This window comes from Nerophis lumbriciformis, linkage group LG26 (assembly GCF_033978685.3).
Source record: "Nerophis lumbriciformis linkage group LG26, RoL_Nlum_v2.1, whole genome shotgun sequence".
Classification (NCBI taxonomy): domain Eukaryota; kingdom Metazoa; phylum Chordata; class Actinopteri; order Syngnathiformes; family Syngnathidae; genus Nerophis; species Nerophis lumbriciformis.
The window spans coordinates 9,338,826-9,359,641 of record NC_084573.2 but is presented as its reverse complement, the minus strand read 5'-3'; the positions used below and the strand labels follow the sequence as shown (position 1 = coordinate 9,359,641).

The following is a 20,816-nucleotide window of genomic DNA, read 5'->3' as shown; positions in this document are numbered from 1 at the left end:
TGTAGACACCTCCACAGACCACGCCCTTCACCTGTTTTTAGATAGTCCACATAGCTTCCGAGAGCCATGCGGATCTTCTCGGATCCTTTGGACTTCATCAGCTGGACCAGTGGCGTCTCCGGTTCATCTTTGTTGAGTGAGATGCCGATCTACAAAGGAGAGGACATGTGTCACCTATAAAGTCTCTTCTTGCGCTCCGAAGCACCGGGAATGCTTACATCCAGATCCTCCATGTCGTTCTCGTCGGACAGGTTGGGAATCTCGATGGTCCCTTTGTATTTGATTCCTGATTTTGACTTTCCTGAAGAAAAAGAAGTGCGTGGGGGGTTATGTCGCGTCATCGAACAATAACAATGTCTCCGGCATTGGACTCACCGGTCCAAGTTGCCTTCATGTTCCACTCGTAGAAGAAAATAAGTTTCCCTTTGCGGTTGTTGATCGACGCCTCGCCTTCCAACTTGCTGACCTCGGAGACCTCGCAGCAGCCCTCCTCGTTCTCCACGCACAACCCCAGAAGGAGGCTTTTCAATTTGTCCGACGACCAGCTTGTGGCATCCCGTTCCGTCCTGTGAGGGAGGAATCCATGGTTAAACAGCTATACTAACGCACAGCAGCTGCACCACCTTAAAGGGGAACATTATCACCAGACCTATGTAAGCGTCAATATATACCTTGATGTTGCAGAAAAAAGACCATATATTTTTTTAACCGATTTCCGAACTCTAAATGGGTGAATTTTGGCGAATTAAACGCCTTTCTAATATTCGCTCTCGGAGCGAATAATAGAATCGGGAAGCAATCCGCCATTTTCTCAAACACCGAGTCAAATCAGCTCTGTTATTTTCCGTTTTTTCGACTGTTTTCCGTACCTTGGAGACATCATGCCTCGTCGGTGTGTTGTCGGAGGGTGTAACAACACGAACAGTGACGGATTCAAGTTGCACCAGTGGCCCAAAGATGCGAAAGTGGCAAGAAATTGGACGTTTGTTCAGCACACTTTACCGACGAAAGCTATGCCACGACAGAGATGGCAAGAATGTGTGGATATCCTGCGACACTCAAAGCAGATGCATTTCCAACGATAAGGTCAAAGAAATCTGCCGCCAGACCCCCATTGAATCTGCCGGAGTGTGTGAGCAATTCAGGGACAAAGGACCTCGGTAGCACGGCAAGCAATGGCGGCAGTTTGTTCCCGCAGACGAGCGAGCTAAACCCCCTGGATGTCTTGGCTCACACCGTCCCTTATGCCACCGAAGATGATCAAGAGAAGAATATCGACCCTAGCTTCCCTGGCCTGCTGACATCAACTCCAAAACTGGACAGCTCAGCTATCAGGAAAAGAGCGCGGATGAGGGTATGTCTACAGAATATATTAATTGATGAAAATTGGGCTGTCTGCACTCTCAAAGTGCATGTTGTTTCCAAATGTATTTCATATGCTGTAAACCTAGTTCATAGTTGTTAGTTTCCTTTAATGCCAAACAAACACATACCGATCGTTGGTTAGAAGGCGATCGCCGAATTCGTCCTCGCTTTCTCCCATGTTGCTGGCTGTCGTGTCGTTTGTCGGTTTCACTTGCATACGGTTCAAACCGATATGGCTCAATAGCTTCAGTTTCTTCTTCAATTCGTTTTTGCTACCTGCCTCCACACTACAACCATCCGTTTCAATACATGCGTAATCTGTTGAATCGCTTAAGCCGCTGAAATCCGAGTCTGAATCCGAGCTAATGTCGCGATAGCTTGCTGTTCTATGTGCCATGTTTATTTGTGTTGGCATCACTATGTGAAGTCACAGGAAAATGGACGGGTGTATATAACGATGGTTAAAATCAGGCACTTTGAAGCTTTTTTGGGGGGATATTGCGTGATGGGTAAAATTTTGAAAAAAACTTCGAAAAATAAAATAAGCCACTGGGAACTGATTTTTAATGGTTTTAACCCTTCTGAAATTGTGATAATGTTCCCCTTTAAAAGGGCTCAAATGTATGATTTTTTTATACATATAAAACTCTTCCATGTGGTCCAATAGTTCCATCCATCCATCCATTTTCTACCGCTTAATCCCTTCGGGGTCGCTGGAGCCTATCTCCGCTACAATCGGGCGGAAGGCGGCGTACACCCTGGACAAGTCGCCACCTCAGTTCTTCGGTCAAAATTTTGCAGAAATTATGATTTACAGACCATCTTCAAACCGCTTTCTGGCCGTCTCCTCAGGATGCACCGTTTTGTGGGCGTATTCTCCCCGTCAGCCATGTTGGTAGTTCTTAGCGCATCCATAGCGCGTGTAGTGACAGTTTTAAGAATTACCGTATTTTTCGGAGTATAAGTCGCACCGGCCGAAAATGCATAATAAAGAAGGAAAAAAACATATATAAGTCGTATTTTTTGGGGAAATGTATTTGATAAAACCCAACACCAAGAATAGACATTTGAAAGGCAATTTAAAATAAATAAAGAATAGTGAACAACAGGCTGAATAAGTGTACGTTATATGAGGCATAAATAACCAACTGAGAACGTGCCTGGTATGTTAACGTAACATATTATGGTAAGAGTCATTCAAATAACTATAACATATAGAACATGCTATACGTTTACCAAACAATCTGTCACTCCTAATCGCTAAATCCCATGAAATCTTATACGTCTAGTCTCTTACGTCAATGAGCTAAATAATTTTATTTGATATTTTACGCTAATGTGTTAATAATTTCACACATAAGTCGCTCCTGAGTATAAGTCGCACCCCCGGCCAAACTATGAAAAAAACTGCGACTTATAGTCCGAAAAATACGGTATACGCTATTTTCCTCATCTACAATTGAGACCATTTCAGCGAAAAAACGTTCTGAAATCCCTCCCCCATTCTTCAAAGACACTGGGGTGTTGACGCTGTTCCGGGCCGCCGAGGGTAGCGGCTTTGGGGCTTATGGACAAAACACGCACCCAGGGACTACTACTACACAAACATGCACACATATTAGGGTTGTGAATCTTTGGGCACCACATGATTGGATTCGATTCCTCAGGGGAACGATTAGATTTAGAATTGATTCTCGATTCAAAAGCAATACTTTTTAATAACATTGGGTGCCAGTTGATTGTCTATTTTATAGAGGACTGTAGTTAAAAAGGAACACTGGTTTTGTTTAATACAATTCTACCCAAACATGTAAGAAAGTCAAATACAAATAAGGCAACAAGAGAAGTATCCAACACTTCTCTGTTGTAAAATAAATCTGTACAGCAGATATAATGTAAAGTACCATTGATTGTCACACACACACTAGGTGTGGCGAAATTTGTCCTCTGCATTTGACCCATCGCCTTGTTCACCCCCTGAGAGGTGAGGGGAGCAGTGGGGAGCAGTGGGCAGCAGCGGTGCCACGCCCGGGAATCATTTTTGGTGATTTTAACCCCCAATTCCAACCCTTGATGCTGAGTGCCAAGCAGGGAGGTAATGGGTCCCATTTTTATAGTCTTTGGTATGACTCGACCGGGGTTTGAACTCACAACCTACCCATCTCAGGGCGGACACTCTAACCACTAGGCCACTGAGTAGGTATAGATCATTTACATCACTATATAATTTGCCTGAGTGGCTGGACTGGACAGATTAAAACATAAATAAATGTAGATTTTTTTAAAAGGGTTTTTCATTTTCTGGAATCGGGTAAAAGTTGTTACAAATTAAAAATCACCATTAATTCAAAAATCTTTTTTTTTTTTGTGACACCCCACCCTGATCCCACGCCTACGCCGCTTCACCCCCGCGATGGCTGCAGTTTCGGGCCGGGTCCCGTCTTGTCCCCGTCAGCCATGTTGTAGTTTCTAGCGCTTATTGTAAATAATTCAATGTATATACTCTGATGATTAACTTGTGTGATGACTGTATTATGCTGATAGTATATATTTGTACCATGAATTGATTAACGTTAAACAAGTTGACAACTTATTCGTACAATTGACAACTTATTCGTACAATTGACCATTTAGTGGTCAATTGTACGGAATATGTACTGTACTGTGCAATTTACTAATAAAAGTCTCAATCAATCAAATCCATATCGAGTCTAATGATAGAAATACGTTCGAACTATACGCACCGTATTTTTCGGACTATAAGTCGCAGTTTTTTCCATAGTTTGGTCGGGGGTGCGACTTATACTCAGGAGCGACTTATGTGTGAAATTATTAACACATTACCGTAAAATATCAAATAATATTATTTGGCTCATTCACGTAAGAGACTAGACGTATAAGATTTCATGGGATTTAGCGATTAGGAGTGGCAGATTGTTTGGTAAACGTATAGCATGTTCTACATGTTATAGTTATTTGAATGACTCTTACCATAATATGTTACGTTAACATACCAGGCACATTCTCAGTTGGTTATTTATGCCTCATCAGAGGTGGGTAGTAACGCGCTGCATTTACTCAGTTACATCTACTTGAGTAACTTTTGGGATAAATTGTACTTCTAAGAGTAGTTTTAATGCAACATACTTTTACTTAAGTATATTTATAGAGAAGGAACGCTACTTTTACTCCGCTACTTTTATCTACATTCAGCTCGCTACTCGCTACTAATTTTTATCGATCTGTTAATGCATGCTTTGTTTGTTTTGGTCTGTCAGACAGACCTTCAAAATGCCTGCCTTACTGGTGACGTTTCACTTCGTTCCACCAATCAGATGCAGTCACTGGTGACGTTGGACCAATCAAACAGAGCCAGGTGGTCACATGACCTGACTTAAATAAGTTGAAAAACTTATTGGGGTGTTACCATTTAGTGGTCAATTGTACGGAATGTGTACTGTACTGTGCAATCTAATAATAAAAGTTCCAATCAATCAATCAAAAGTGTGAAAGAAAAAAGATACTTTTTTATTTCAACCGTACATCCTGTCAAAAGCCTAAAGACTGACCGCACATGAGGACGTGTCTTCACAATAAAAGTGCCGCTCCATCGCGCCTGCGCTTTCAAAACAAGAGTCTCCGAAAGCCAGCGCAAACAAGCTAGCAAGCTACGGAGTTTGACGCCAATATATTTCTTGTAAAGTATATAAAAACGAATATGGAAGCTGGAAACTTTCATGTGGTATTAGACAGAAAGGAGGAACTTTTCTTCTCCTCCATTTGAAAACGTGGACGTTATCATCACGACTGTCTGATTACAATCAATGCAAGTCATCAGAATCAGGTAATACACCAACTTATATTCTAGTCTTCATGAAAGAAAGGAATCTATATGTGTTAAACATGCATGTATATTCATTAAAACACCTTTAATATGTAAACAAAAACAGCAAAATAAATACATATAAATGATATACTGTATATATCAATGTATATGTATCTATGTATATATATATATATATATATATATATATATATATATGATATGAGTGTGTATGTTACTCATCAGTTACTCAGTACTTGAGTAGTTTTTTCACAACATACTTTTTATTTTTACTCAAGTAAATATTTGGGTGACTACTCCTTACTTTTACTTGAGTAATACATCTCTAAAGTAACAGTACTCTTACTTGAGTACAATTTCTGGCTACTCTACCCACCTCTGTGCCTCATATAACGTACACTTATTCAGCCTGTTGTTCACTATTCTTTATTTATTTTAAATTGCCTTTCAAATGTCTATTCTTAGTGTTGGCTTTTATCAAATACAGTTCCCGCCAAAAATGTGACTTAAAAGTGCGACATATATGTTTTTTTCCTTCTTTATTATGCATTTTCGCCCGGTGTGACTTATACTCCGAAAAATACGGCAATTTGTATTAGTTTACATGTGCATGCACGAGCCAGTCTGCCCCAAAACAAGAGGATAGACGTAAGATTGTGCAAAAAGTTGGTTTTGCAAAAAAGGTCCCCTTCAAAGAACGTTGGGGAGTAAAAAAATAGCCCTTCCACAAAAACATGGCTGACATCAGCTCAGTTTGAAATGATTATTTAATCTGTGTTGCATGATGAATTTTAGATTACCCATTCAAATTAAATACATTTGGTTTGGGAATTCTAACGCACAGGCGGAGGTGGGTAGAGTAAGCAGAAATTGTACTAAGTGTGAGTACCGTTACTTTAGAGATTTATTACTCAAGTAAAAGTAAGGAGTAGCCACCCAAATATTTACTTGAGTAAAAGTAAAAAGTATGTTGTGAAAAAACTACTCAAGTACTGAGTAACTGATGAGTAACCTGTTCGTTTAATGATGACGGCAACAAATAATGCACAAAAACATAAAAATAGCAATGAGCAAATTCAGAGCCAGGAATATCTCTTAAGCAACTAAAACAATAATATATATTAAATAATAATACATTAACATAAAAAAATTAAGGCAAATTGAGCCACAATAACTTAACAGCACCATAGGCTCAGTAGGCAGAGATTACAAAGGAAAATAAGTTAGCCTTTACGCAAACCATAAACTGATAGGTGTGGGCTGCACCTGGGAACACACTTCTGATTGGTGTTTGTATGCATGCGTGTGTGTGTCTTTGTCTGTCTGTCTATGAGGCTGCAGTGCGTTAATAAATGTCCCCACACGATGTACATTTGACAGTGATTCATAGTAGGGAAACTAACATCAGCCTACGGTGACAGCCAAAATATCTATTAACGTTACTTACCGCCATGTGCTTCCTCAAATTTGACTCGAGTTCATGTAAGCTTGAACTTGTTGTTTTGCCGCTGAAACGCTGGCTCTGTTTGATTGGTGAAACGGAGTCAAACGTCACCAGTGACTGCATTTGATTGGCGAAACGGAGTCAAACATCACCGGTGACTGCATTTGATTGGCGAAACGGAGTCAAACGTCACCGGTGACTGCATTTGATTGGCAAAACGGAGTCAAACGTCACCAGTGACTGCATTTGATTGGCGAAACGGAGTCAAACGTCACCAGTGACTGCATTTGATTGGCGAAACGGAGTCAAACGTCACCAGTGACTGCATTTGATTGGCGAAACGGAGTCAAACGTCACCAGTGACTGTATATGATTGGTGAAACGCAGACATGCTATAGATCCTACTTTGAAGTAGGGCTGGGCGATATATCGATATACGCGATATATCGCGGGTTTGTCTTTGTGCGATATAGAAAATGAATAAATCGTGATATCGAGTATACGTTCTCACGCAGTTGCTTTTAGCTGCGGGCATTACACTACAGGCTCTCCTCGCTCTTTCCGGTCTCCCCTTCTCATAGACAGCAAGCGCACCTTCTTACACACGTCACATACTGTCACATCATACGTCACATACGCATAAGCCCTCCCCGAGCAGAGAGGTAGCAGCATGGCTAACGTTAGCTGTGATGCTAGCGGAGTGGTGCGAGCGGTAATACAAGAGAAAGAAGGTGCGAATCTGGTAACAAATGGAGGAATAAATAATTCCCAGGAAAAACAGCAGGGGGTCCATCGTCTGGCGGTGGTTTGGCTTCAAGTGGGAATATGTCGAACAGACAACCGTAGCTTGTCAAGTGTGGGGCAAAAGCGTTGCTATAAAAAGTAGAATTACTGCTGTAACAAACAGTTCAGGGTGTCCCAAGTTACTGGAGTGTGTTAGGTAAGGAGGAGTTTTGTTCCTCCAGAGTTGTTGCCGTAGGGCTGTGACGTAGGGTGTGTGTCGTTGTAGAAGGAGGTGTGTGACGTTGACATTAAAGAAGCGGTGGCTACCGAACCTGCTCTAATGTCTCCCGTTTATTATTTTATTAGATAAGTACACTGTATAGGCGAACCCATGACACTCGGCTACATTGCTAATATGTAGCATCATTTGAAAAGTCACCCGCTAGACAATGAAGAGGGCTTACTCCGCACGTCAACATCTCCGTTTGGTGCCACACGCCCACACCATCAAAATGCCGAGGCAAACATTTCCAGATCAACACCGTATGAAAAAAATAGTGATTTTTTTCAGTTGTGATTTCCTTCTCTGCATGAAAGTTTAAAAGGAGCATATATTAATGTAGTATGAAGAAGAATGTTTTAATGTAAACACATAGAATCATCATACTGCTCTAATTATATGCATCAAGTGTTCATTCAAGGCTAAGGCAAAATATCGAGATATATATTGTGTATTGGGTTGGGGAGGAGATCTTGCCCCAAGTGGAGGAGTTCAAGTACCTCGGAGTCTTGTTCACGAGTGAGGGAAGAGTGGATCGTGAGATCGACAGGCGGATCGGTGCGGCGTCTTCAGTAACGCGGACGCTGTATCGATCCGTTGTGGTGAAGAAGGAGCTGAACCGGAAGGCAAAGCTCTCAATTTACCGGTTGATCTACGTTCCCATCCTCACCTATGGTCATGAGCTTTGGGTTATGACCGAAAGGACAAGATCACGGGTACAAGCGGCCGAAATGACTTTCCTCCGCCGGGTGGCGGGGCTCTCCCTTAGAGATAGGGTGAGAAGCTCTGCCATCCGGGGGGAGCTCAAAGTAAAGCCGCTGCTCCTCCACATCGAGAGGAGCCAGATGAGGTGGTTCGGGCATCTGGTCAGGATGCCACCCGAACGCCTCCCTAGGGAGGTGTTTAGGGCACGTCCGACCGGTAGGAGGCCACGGGGAAGACCCAGGACACGTTGGGAAGACTATGTCTCCCGGCTGGCCTGGGAACGCCTCGGGGTCCCACAGGAAGAGCTGGACGAAGTGGCTGGGGAGAGGGAAGTCTGGGCTTCCCTGCTTAGGCTGCTGCCCCCGCGACCCGACCTCGGATAAGCGGAAGAAGATGGATGGATATCGCGATATGGCCTTAAAATATTGCGATATTAAAAAAAGGCCATATCGCCCAGCCCTACTTTGAAGGTCTGTCTGACAAACCAAAACAAACAAAGCATGCATTGACAGATCGATAAAAATCAGTAGTGAGTAGCGAGCTGAATGTAGATAAATGGAGCGGAGTAAAAGTAGCGTTTCTTCTCTATAAATATACTCAAGTAAAAGTACGTTGCATTAAAACTACTCTTAGAAGTACAATTTATCCCAAAAATTACTCAGGTAGATGTAACGGAGTAAATGTAGCGCGTTACTACCCACCTCTGGGCACGGGTGTGTTCCAATGAGCGTTCCCTACTCTAAGATCTGGAAGTTTCCCAGTGCCGGAAAGCTCCAGACCTTTCCATGGGGTGGTTGAGAAAGAAAAAAAAAAGTGGTGCTGAGAAACGGTTACCATGGTGAGCCAACGGGGACGTTTGTACGAGCGGCTTCTGCTGAAGGCGCAAGCTCGCTATGACGTCATAAGATGATTTCCCCCCACCGGCACCGACGTGCACGTTTTTGAGGCGTGCACGTGGGCCGGACTAGAATTTGTTATGACACTTAGTTGTGTCCACTAGTTCTTTACTACTCACTATCGTGTTGGTAGTTGACTGCAATGCACTTTCTTTCAACAAGCTAGCTTCATTTTACGATGATTAAAGCACCTTTAACATATTTCGCCGTGTTAACACACCATATTAAGAAGAATACATTACATCGGATTGGTGTTTTTAGTGAGCATGACATGTAGCTCGGTATGCTATTAGCATTAGCCAGGCTGGCTAGCTATGTCCTTTCTTTCTGCCTCACCAGTGCCAGTTGTTGACATTAGTAGCGTCGGCTCGCTCTTCTACGATCCAGCGAGGGTCGCCTTCTCCCCATTTGGCCATCTTGGCTGGTATTAAAAAAAAAAGGAGCGCGGCTCGGTGCTCGACTCTGCCGGTGAATGAACACACGTTGCTTCTAGAAGCGTCTACCTCCCGCAGCCCCGCCGGCCGTGCTCGAGCATTTATTCGCGAGGCACAGAACTTGCTGGAAACGGAAGTTGGTGCGGTGGACACGCCCCCTCACATCCGGTTCGCGGGGACCCGGCCAGTCTCCCGGCATAGCGTTCAAGATGGCTGACACTAGACAATAACCTCGGATTCAATAATGATAAATGACGTTTTTAGTGAAGTGGAAGGGTTAGTGCAGGGGTCGGCAACCCGAAATGTTGAAAGAGCCACATTGGACCACAAATACAAAAAAGTAATCGGTCTGGAGCCGCAAAAAATTAAAAGACTTATATACATACTTTCCAACCCTCCCGAATTTCCCGGGAGACTCCCGAAATTCAGCGCCTCTCCCGAAAAACTCCTGGGACAAATATTCTCCCGAAAATCTCCCGATTTTCAGCCGGAGCTGAGCTCCATGCGGACCTGAGTGAGGACAGCCTTTTTTCATGACAGGAGGACAACAGGGTGACAAGAACTAAATCATACAGACTAGAGATAAATTGTATTATTATGTTTATCTTACCTAAAAATAAATATATTTATTATTAAAAAAAACAAAAAACTAAATACATGTTTACTATATTTTGCTAAAAACATCCAAATTAATTGTATTTTTATTTGTATTTTTTCCTGACTCCTTATTACATCCAGCCATAGAATTACACATTAAAATAAACATATTTGAAATAATTGATTTTAAATTATCATAATAATTCATTTAAAATGACCATATTTAAATATTAAAATAATTGCTTGTTTATCAACAACTTTAGCATTTTATTCATTACATTTTGAAACTCTCAGAAGCCAAGTTATGTTATATTCCTTAATGTTTATTTATGCAAGTTTGAAGTATCAATTATCTAAACACAGTTTTGTTTGCATATTTTCAGGATGTAGATATATATATATATATATATATATATATATATATGTGTATGAAATACTTGACTTGGTGAATTCTAGCTGTCAATATACTCCTCCCCTCTTAACCACGCCTCACCCCACCCCCGACCACGCCCCCACCTCCCGAAATCGGAGGTCTCAAGGTTGGCAAGTATGCTTATATAAGTCTTATAATGAAGGCAACACATGATGTAAGTGTCTTTATTAGCCGACTATCAAAATGACCATGTGCCGGAGGCTGACGCAAATCTTCGTTGACAGAAATGTTCAAATGTAATATTTATTAAATGCTTTAAAATGTTAATATCGGAAATTATCGGTATCGGTTTTTTTATTATCGGTATCGGGGTTTGTTTGTTTTTTCGGTTTTTTTTATTAAATCAACATAAAAAAACACAAGATACACTTACAATTAGTGCACCAACCCAAAAAACCTCCCTCCCTCATTTACACTCATTCGCACAAAAGGGTTGTTTCTTTCTATTATTAATATTGTGGTTTCTACATTATATATCAATATATATCAATACAGTCTGCAAGGGATACAGTCCGTAAGCACACGTGATTGTGCGTGCTGCTGGTCCACTAATAGTACTAACCTTTAACAGTTAATTTTACTCATTTTCATTAATTACTAGTTTCTATGTAACTGTTTTTATATTGTTTTACTTTCTTTTTTATTCAAGAAAATGTTTTTAATTTATTTATCTTATTTTATAAAAAAATTTAAAAAGTACCTTATCTTCACCATACCTGGTTGTCCAAATTAGGCATAATAATGTGTTAATTCCATGACTGCATATATCGGTTGATATCGGTATCGGTAATTAAAGAGTTGGACAATATCGGGTATCGGCAAAAAGCCATTATCGGACATCCCTAATATTTATTCTACATATTTTTACAACATTGGGAAAACGTTAGTAAAATGGAAATTACTGGCTTAGAATGAGCAAAGGTATAGATGTGTGTCCAAGTTAAAGGAAACTGCAGGCTGTCTTCTTCTAATTAATTTATTACAATCTTTGCCAGCTAGGTAATGTTTGCTGTGGTCTGGGTCAACATGGCGCACAAACAACTATTGGAAATGCAGCCAGTATTACATACAAATAATGTGTCATGAGACATGGAGAAATAAACTAGATACACATAAGTAAAGGAAATTAAATGAGCTCAAATATACCTACAAACGAGGCATAATGATGCACTCCAACAAGTCAATAATGTCAACAAAGCGTACATTTGTGCATTCACGCACAGTATAAAACATTTGGTGGACAAAATGAGACAAAGAAGGAGTGGCGTAAAACACGTCTTTCTGTGGCAGCGTCGGAGAAAGTTGTACATGAAAAACTGTTGAGTCACAGTCCACACAACGGTGAGTTCCAGGGCCGCTGAAATTAGTAGGACAAAACGGCGCTAGCCAATTACTCTCATCAGTGAAGCATAAACACAAACTCCTGCAAAAACCATATTACAACAAAAAAATATTTTTCAACCCCTTTTTTTTCCATTTCCTTATATTTAAAAAAAAAAAACTTCATGGAGCCACCAAGGCGCCGCTAAAGAGCTGCATGTGGCTCTTGAGCCGCGGGTTGCTGACCCCCCGGGTTAGTGGATGTTTCCTGATGATGGAGTGATGTGGAAGAGAGCTAGAAATACTAATCATATGGAAAAGAAGATTCAAAAAGCGGTAAATAATGTTCAAGAATGGGGAACGGCTTGGGGTTTAAGACTCTCTGTTGGAAAGACAAAAGGCATACATTTTACAAAGAGGAAAGTACACAACAAGCTCCAAATTAAACTCTATGGAGAAAATATAGAAGAGGTACAAGTATTTAAATATTTGGGAATATGGTTTGATAAAAATATTAACTGAATAGAATATATCTTTATTGTCATTGTACATTGTACAACGAAATTGTAAGCAAAACTAATTTAGTGCAAATTCATAACACATAAAACCATAATAGATCCATTTTCTACCGCTTGTCCCTTTTGGGGTCGCGGGGGGGTGCTGGAGTCTATCTCAGCTGCATTCGGGCGGAAGGCGCGGTACGCCCTGGACAAGTCGCCACCTCATCGCAGGACCAACACAGATAGACAGACAACATTCACACTCACATTCACACACTAGGGCCAATTTAGTGTCGCCAATCAACCTATCCCCAGGTGCATGTCTTTGGAAGTGGGAGGAAGCCGGAGTACCCGGAGGGAACCCACGCAGTCACGGGGAGAACATGCAAACTCCACACAGAAAGATCCCGAGCCCGGGATTGAACTCAGGACTACTCAGGACCTTTGTATTGTGAGGCACATGCACTAACCCCTGTTCCACCGTGCTGCCCTGGATAAATAGATAAAAATACATAAAAATAGCAAGCACACAGCTCACATGCACAGTCATTATTGTCGTCTTGTGTTCAGCGACACTATTGCTCTCGGGTAAAAAGTGTTCTTAAGTCTGTTTGTCCGGCATTTTATTGTCCTGTATCTCCTGCCCGAGGGCAGCAGTTAAAAAAGTTTATGTCCAGGGCAGTGACGTGCGGTGAGGTTGATGGCTGGTGAGGCACTGACTTCATCACAGTCAGATTTACAAACATATGAACCCTAAAGAGTATCTTATTCACCATTTGATTGGCAGCAGTTAACGGGTTATGTTTAAAAGCTCATACCAGCATTCTTCCCTGCTTGGCACTCAGCATCAAGGGTTGGAATTGGGGGTTAAATCACCAAAAATGATTCCCGGGCGCGGCGCCGCTGCTGCCCACTTCTCCCCTCACCTCCTAGGGGTTGATCAAGGGGATGGGTCAAATGCAGAGGACAAATTTCACCACACCTCGTGTGTGTGACAATCATTGGTACTTTAACTTAACTTTAACTTTACACATACAAACTGTAGCACACAAATAAGCACATTTAATAAAAAAAACGTTATTATGGTCTTACCTTTACTTATAAATGAAGTCCATGCGCCGCTCCTTTTGAACAAAAGCATCGATAACTTGTTTATAGAAGTCTTCCTTATCTTTCTTCAGTTTTAAAAGTCTCTCTGTCTCGATGGAGATCTTCCTTTAATTATTACCTCCTTCTTCGATTGAAAGTCCAGTTTAGTAAACTGTTTTATTTTAGATATGTAATCCTCCATGTTAAAAGTCCAGGCAAGAGGAAAAAATAAACGATCGCTGCTAACTGTTGCTGCTTGTTGTCACTTCTTCTACAGCCGAGTAGTCGCAAGAATGATCTCTGGGATCACTAGCGCCCTCTACCACCAGGAGGCGGGATTACTGCGAGTCTCACACAGTGCGTCTTCGCAGCCGTTTTATGATTGCTCAGCACAAGAAATACGTTACACACATACAGTTGTTGACAAAATACACTGTACATTATATACCTCAGCTAACTAAACTATGGAAATGTATAATATAATTCATATAGCAATACGGTCTCACTGCACAGCAGGTCAGCAGTTAGCCGAGTCTGCAATCCATGGTGAGGCACTGAGTGACGTGCCTCAACTGGCTGGTGACTCACCGCAAGTCTCTTCTCAGTATTTGAACGGCAAATGTGAAAATTCAGCGATTTTGAATAAAAATAATCTAAAACTGGTGAAGTTAAATGGAAAATAACGTTAAAGTATAATCACTGGATACATATAACAATTTTAAAAAAAAGTTATTTCCATGATGGCCTCACCTGCCTCCCCTGACTGCATGTCACTGGTCCAGGGTGAGATGGGTCCCATATGATGTTTTGGGCCTTTTTGAGGCACCTGGCACTGTACAGTTCATCTAGGGAGGGGAGAGAGCAGCCAGTGATCTTTATGGCAGTTTGTATGACCCTCCGAAGTGCATTTCTCTCTGCTGCCGTGCAGCTGGCATACCATACACACATGCAGTATGTCAGCACACTCTCTATTGAGCAGCGATAGAAGGACACAAGCAGTTTTTGTGACAGGTTGTTCTTTTTGAGGAGTCTCAGAAAGTAAAGTCTCTGCTGTGCCTTTTTGATGGTCACTGAGGTGTTCATACTCCACGACAGGTCTTCCTCGATCTGGATCCCCAGGAACCTGAAGTTAGAGACCATTTCCACATAGTCCCCGTTGATGTACAGCATACCTGCCAACTTTTGAAATCAGAAAAACCTAGTAGCCAGGGTCCAGGGGCCGCAGGCCCCGGTAGGTCCAGGACAAAGTCCTGTTGGGGGGTTCAGGAGCCCTCCGACGCAAAATGATTATTAGCATTCAGACAGGTTAAAATGTTGCTAAAACCATCACTTTTCTATCAGTCACAGTGACTTTTCAAAACAAAAATATTACAGCAAAAATCATATGGGTTGATTGACATGTTTATTCTGTAAGCTAACTTCAATAGTTTGAAATTATTTTGACAGTTAATGCCAGTTATCCTGTCAACCTTTCACAAGACTTCAATTTGTTAATTGAAAGTATAAACAGTATAAACACTTTTTACAGTAAACAAATGGTAAAACAGTACTAAACAATTCCATAAAAAAAAAATTGGTGTCATTATTAACTTTCTGTCCAAGCTTGTATAATCTACTGCCTTGTTCAATTGTAAAAAATATTCTGTGCCTAAAATTCACATTTCTATCACAATTATCATACTGTAAACATGGTAAGCTAACTTCATTAAAATTAATAGTCCTGTCAATAGCATGGAATTACAATTCAAATGTAGTTTTTTTGTAAGCCTTTCAAAAGAATTCAAAATATGAAAAATTAATGAAAATTAATTTAAGCCATCAGAAACTTGAAAAGTGGCACATCACATCTCTAATGTAATCATTTTAACTTTTCAACAGAAATAGCACTGCAAAAATATTAAGGACATACTTCTGTATTTTGGTAGTTATGCTGTCAACATTTAACAAGATTTCTTCAACTTGGACTTGAAAGCATAAATAGTATAAACACTTTTAACAGTATAACAGTACTAAACAATTCCAATAGATAACATTGGTGTCATTACCTTTTTGTGGCTAAAATCCAAATTGTATCGCTAGCAACGGCATTAGACTTGTGTTTTTTTGTCCCAACGTGGTCTTTTACATCGCTAATTCCTCCGTGTGCGATCGAAAAATCTTGTCTGCACAAGGTGCAATTCGCGTAGTTTTCACCCTTTTTGGAACGAATAATTATTCCCGGATAGGCTTTTGAATATTCTTCACGGAATGACTGCAGTTTTCTTTTCGGTTTAAGACTCGTTTGCGATTTTTCTCCGGCTGATTCCATGATTGTTCGCTCGTTTGGAAACAATGGCCACTGGTGCCTCGTGCTTGGCAGCGGTGCTATAAATAGCCTCGCGCATGGCATTCGGAATGGCTGGATAGGAAGTTACGGGAAGCAGTGTCGATTGTCATTGTTGTTACGCGATTTCGTGAATAAAACTTTAAAAAAACTTTTTTTTTTTAATTAATGAAAAACCGTATTTTTTATCACTGCAACCGTAACCCGGAATAGGTTGATGAAAACCGTACTAATTACGGGAAAACCGGAGTAGTTGGCAGGTATGGCACAGTGGTTGGATGTTTATTGTTTTTTTCTTCTGGATAAATAAATATTAACTGGTCAACCCACATCAGCAAAATAGTGGAGAAAAGTAAAAAGGTGTTAAATATAATGAGGGCTTTGAGGGGTAAAGATTGGGGGGCTGATAGGCAGACATTGATAGCAATATATATAACTTTAATTCCATCTGTTATTGATTATGGATGCATCATTTATCAATCTGCTTCAAAAACATTACTTGGGGAAATAGACAGGATCCAATCACAGGCTTTAAGGTTAAGTTGTGGAGCTACAAAATCAACCCCAGTTGCAGCATTACAAATAGAAATGAATGAAAAACCTTTAGACATGAGGAGAGATCCGCTGTCAGCAGTTTATTGGGCAAACTTAAAAGGGTCCAAGCAAGGACATCCAACTCATCAAGTGCTACTAAACTGCCAAGAAAAAGAGAAGGAAAAAAATGAATAGTTTCGGGTTGATAATAGGAGACATATGTAATAAAGCTCAAATTGACAATATTAAAGTTAGCCCTACAGTACCAATCCCTGCAATACCACCGTGGATGTATGAAAACCCAAATGTAAACATGCAAATTACTAAAGAATAGAAATTGAAATAGTTACCAGATAGAACAATGGATTGAGGAAACGTTTTTAGACAACATCATGGTATACACAGATGCATCAAAAACTATAAATAATAAGGTAGGAGCTGCAGCTGTTATCTCACAAGGAAACATAGTATTAAATAAAAGAATTAGTGATAAGTTATCTGTTTTTACAGGGGAATTGGTAGCAATTTATATGGCAGTTAACTGTATAGAGGAAAATAAAGCAAGGAAAGCAGTCGTGTGCTCGGACTCCAGCAGTGCATTGATGAGCAAAAAAAACATAGCATCAGAAACAAGACCAGATTTAGTTTATGAAATAGTTCAGGCAACCTACAGAATAAATAAAGCGGGAGGTGTGGTAACATTTCTTTGGGTTCCTGCTCATGTAGGAGTTGTGGGGAATGAATTAGCTGAGATCTGGCAAAACAAGCAACCACTAAAACAGAAGTAAACATGGAGATTAAGCACAGTAAAGAAGAAGTGAAGGACATAATTAAGATAGAACACAATAAAAAGTGGCATGATAATTGGAATAAGGAAAGAAAAGGTAGAGAGTATTACAAAGTCCAGAGGAGAGTAGGTGTAATGAGAGGAGGAATAGAAATAGGAAGGAAGAAGACATTATTACTAGATTGAGATTAGGACATACATATCTAAATAGTTCATTGAAATTGATAGGGAAACATACTACAGGACTGTGTGATTCTTGCCATCAGATAGAAAGTGTAGGACATGTTTTAATACATTGTAGGAAATACAATAGAGAAAGGGAAATACTGGAAAGTAAGATAGCGAAAGAGAATATTAGGTTAGCAGAGGAAGATATATTAGGATTGAACTCAGAACATACAGGATATAAAGCAATATACACATATTTAAAAAACACTGGGTTGAATAAAATAATATAGAGTAGGGCATACTTGCCAACCTTGAGACCTCCGATTTCGGGAGGTGGGGGGTGTGGTCGTGGTGCGGGCGTGGCTAAGAGGGGAGGAGTATATTTACAGCTACAATTCACCAAGTCAAGTATTCCATATTTTTATATATATTTATATATATATATATACATATATATATATATATATACATACATATATATACTGTGTGTATATATATGTATATATATATATATATAATAATTTAAAAAAAAAATATATATATATATATAGCTAGAATTCACTGAAAGTGAAGTATTTTCTTATATATATATATATATATATATATATATATATATATATATATACATATATATATATATATATATATATATATATATATATATATATATATATATATATCAATCTATCTATCTATCTATCAAGAGGGACAGAGACAGCGCATAGTGCATGTGGATCACATGTTACCATGGCGAGAAAACATGGAGAGACTGCCAGTTATCTAGTCTCCACCAGTTGCAGAAAATGTGCCATCAGTACAACTGGACAGTGCTGTTTCAGTTCCATCACCAGGACCATCAGTGAGTCAGACACAAACTAGTCTCATCATTGAACCAGATTCAAGGGCTGCTGAGTTGCCATCATCAGAACCCAGATCACCCACAACAAAAACCCCACCAGTGATCCGCAGGTACCCAGAAAGGTTTCGAGTACCACCAAAAAAACTGAATCTCTGAAGACAGTATAACAATCTGTGTTAAAGATGTACAAATACTGTTTGTATAATAAGCATGTTATTGTTTACAAATGAGGGTTAAAAGTTCAGTACTAAAAAAAAAGAAAGAATGTGGCTTAAGAACAGTTTTTTAATTGAGCTGCTGCATTTTTTGGTTGGGTTGTTTATTTCTTTTGAGTAACTTCTACAATTCTAAAAGGGGAGGAATATAGAGTGATCTATGTTTGTTGCCATCTCCTGGTGAATGTTGGCTATAGCGTACTGGGGTTACTTTTTGGTTGGCCAACGATTTACGTGGTGTTGCGCACCTGACGTCAAGTGTGTGAGTCTATTCTGAAGTCTACAGTAAAGAGACGTACTTCATCCCCTTGCCTGTGTATTGCTTCCAACTCAATATATTACAACAACATTGCTCCATGCGGACCTGGAGGGTCCGCAAGGAGCTGGAGGGGGCGTGGCCTCCAGGTCAGCCTGAATTTCGGGAGATTTTCGGGAGAAAATTTGTCCCGGGAGGTTTTCGGGAAAGGCGCTGAATTTCGGGAGTCTCCCGGAAAATCCGGGAGGGTTGGCAAGTATGGAGTAAGGATCCACCTCAGTCCACACTCCAATACAGTAGGTGGCGGTAATGCACACCACAAGGTTGCTTGCCAACCGCCATAAAAACAAAAGAAGAAGAAGAATAACCTCGGATCAAAAATCATACTTTAAGTTTTTTCGACATTGGCTATGTCCGTCATATTTCATCACAGTCACGGTTCGACGCAAACACCAACTGTGAACGCATAGTAGGTGTTTTTGCCCGTTGTCGATGTCAAATGCAAGGTACACTGCTAAAAGTCAGTGTTCAAAAACAAGAACAAAAAATACAAAAAATAGGGGTATTTTACTTGAACTAAGGAAAATTATCTGCCAATAGAACAAGAAAATTTGGCTTGTCAAGATTTTCCAAAACAAGTAAAATTAGCTAACCTCATGAACCCAAAAATACCTTAAAATAAGTATATTCTCACTAATAACAAATGCACTTTTCTGGGTAGAAAAAAAAAGAGACCTTTTTGCTCAATATGTTGAAAAATATTCTTAAATTAAGTAAATGCTAGATCAGTGGTTCTTAACCTGGGTTCGATTGAATCCTAGGGGTTCGGTGAGTCGGCCTCAGGGGTTCGGCGGAGGTCAAGACACACCCGACTCATCGTGTAAATACAAACTTCTCCCTATCGGCGTATTACGGATACGGCAAAAGCAGAAGTCACACTGATTGATGGAGTCCACATCTCTAATGACTTCTCCTGGACAGTCAACACCACATCAATCATCAAGAAGGCTCAGCAGCGGCTACACTTCCTTAGAGTCCTCGGGAAGTACAACCTGAAGCCTGACCTGCTGCTGACCTTCTACCGCTCGTCCATCGAGAGCCTGCTGACCTACTGTATTACGGTATGGTACGGCAGCTGCACTGCAGCAGACAGGGAGAGGCTGCAAAGAGTGGTCAAGACGGCTCAGAAGATCATCGGCCGCCCTCTCCCCTCTCTGACGGACATCTACACCTCCCGCTGCCTCAACAGAGCCAGTGCCATCATCAAGGACAGCACCCACCCTGGCTCTGACCTGTTCCACCTGCTGCCCTCTGTGAAGCGCTACAGGTGCATTAAAACCAAAACAAACAGGCTTAAAGAACAGCTTCTTCCCCAGGGCCATAACCATCCTGAACGGACTGCCCCATTGTCCCTCATAACTGCCTTCTCTTCGGTGCAATAACCCATTCCACCAACCACCCTGTTTTTGTTTTTGTTTTTTTCATGTATATATTCATTTCACACCATATTCATTGCACTTCTACATTTTTTATATTTTTATATATTTGCACATTGTTTTTCTAGCATGCACACATCGCACTGTATGGAATGGCCTCAATCTCGTTACCTTGCGTAATGACAATAAAGCTGATTCTGATTCTGATTCTGATTTGCAGGTGTGTAATTTGTTGTGAGTTTATGCACTGTGTTGGTTTGTTCTTTGAACAAGGTGATGTTCATGCACGGTTAATTTTATGCACCAGTAAAAAAAACATAGTAACACTTTAGTACGGGGAACATATTCACCATTAATTAGTTGCTTATTAACATGCAAATTAGTAACATATTAGTTCTTAACTAGTCATTTTTAAGTACTTATCAATGCCTTATTCGGCATGGTCTTATTATAACCCTAACCCTCTAACCCTGGCCCTAACCCTCTAACCCTAACCCTAACCAAATAACTCTAAATTAAGTCTTTGTTATGAAATTGAAACATATGAAACTGGTGTGGTTCGGTACCTCCAACAAGGTTAAGAACCACTGGTTTAGGCTGAAGTTGAA

At 40.5% G+C, this 20,816-nt stretch overlaps 1 protein-coding gene across 1 annotated transcript in view; it reads right to left on the bottom strand.

The window, feature by feature from the left end:
* The window catches only part of ahsa1b (AHA1, activator of heat shock protein ATPase homolog 1b), a 30,932-nt gene extending 21,114 nt beyond the window's left edge, over window positions 1-9,818 (bottom strand). The window contains exons 1-4 of the mRNA XM_061987425.2: window positions 9,594-9,818; window positions 376-566; window positions 219-301; window positions 32-149 (exon numbers count right to left, since the gene is read on the bottom strand). Of these exons, the coding sequence (XP_061843409.1) occupies window positions 32-149; window positions 219-301; window positions 376-566; window positions 9,594-9,673 (472 nt within the window). The 5' untranslated portion in view covers window positions 9,674-9,818. The remainder of the gene's footprint in view (window positions 1-31; window positions 150-218; window positions 302-375; window positions 567-9,593) is intronic.
* Window positions 9,819-20,816: the final 10,998 nt, after the last annotated feature.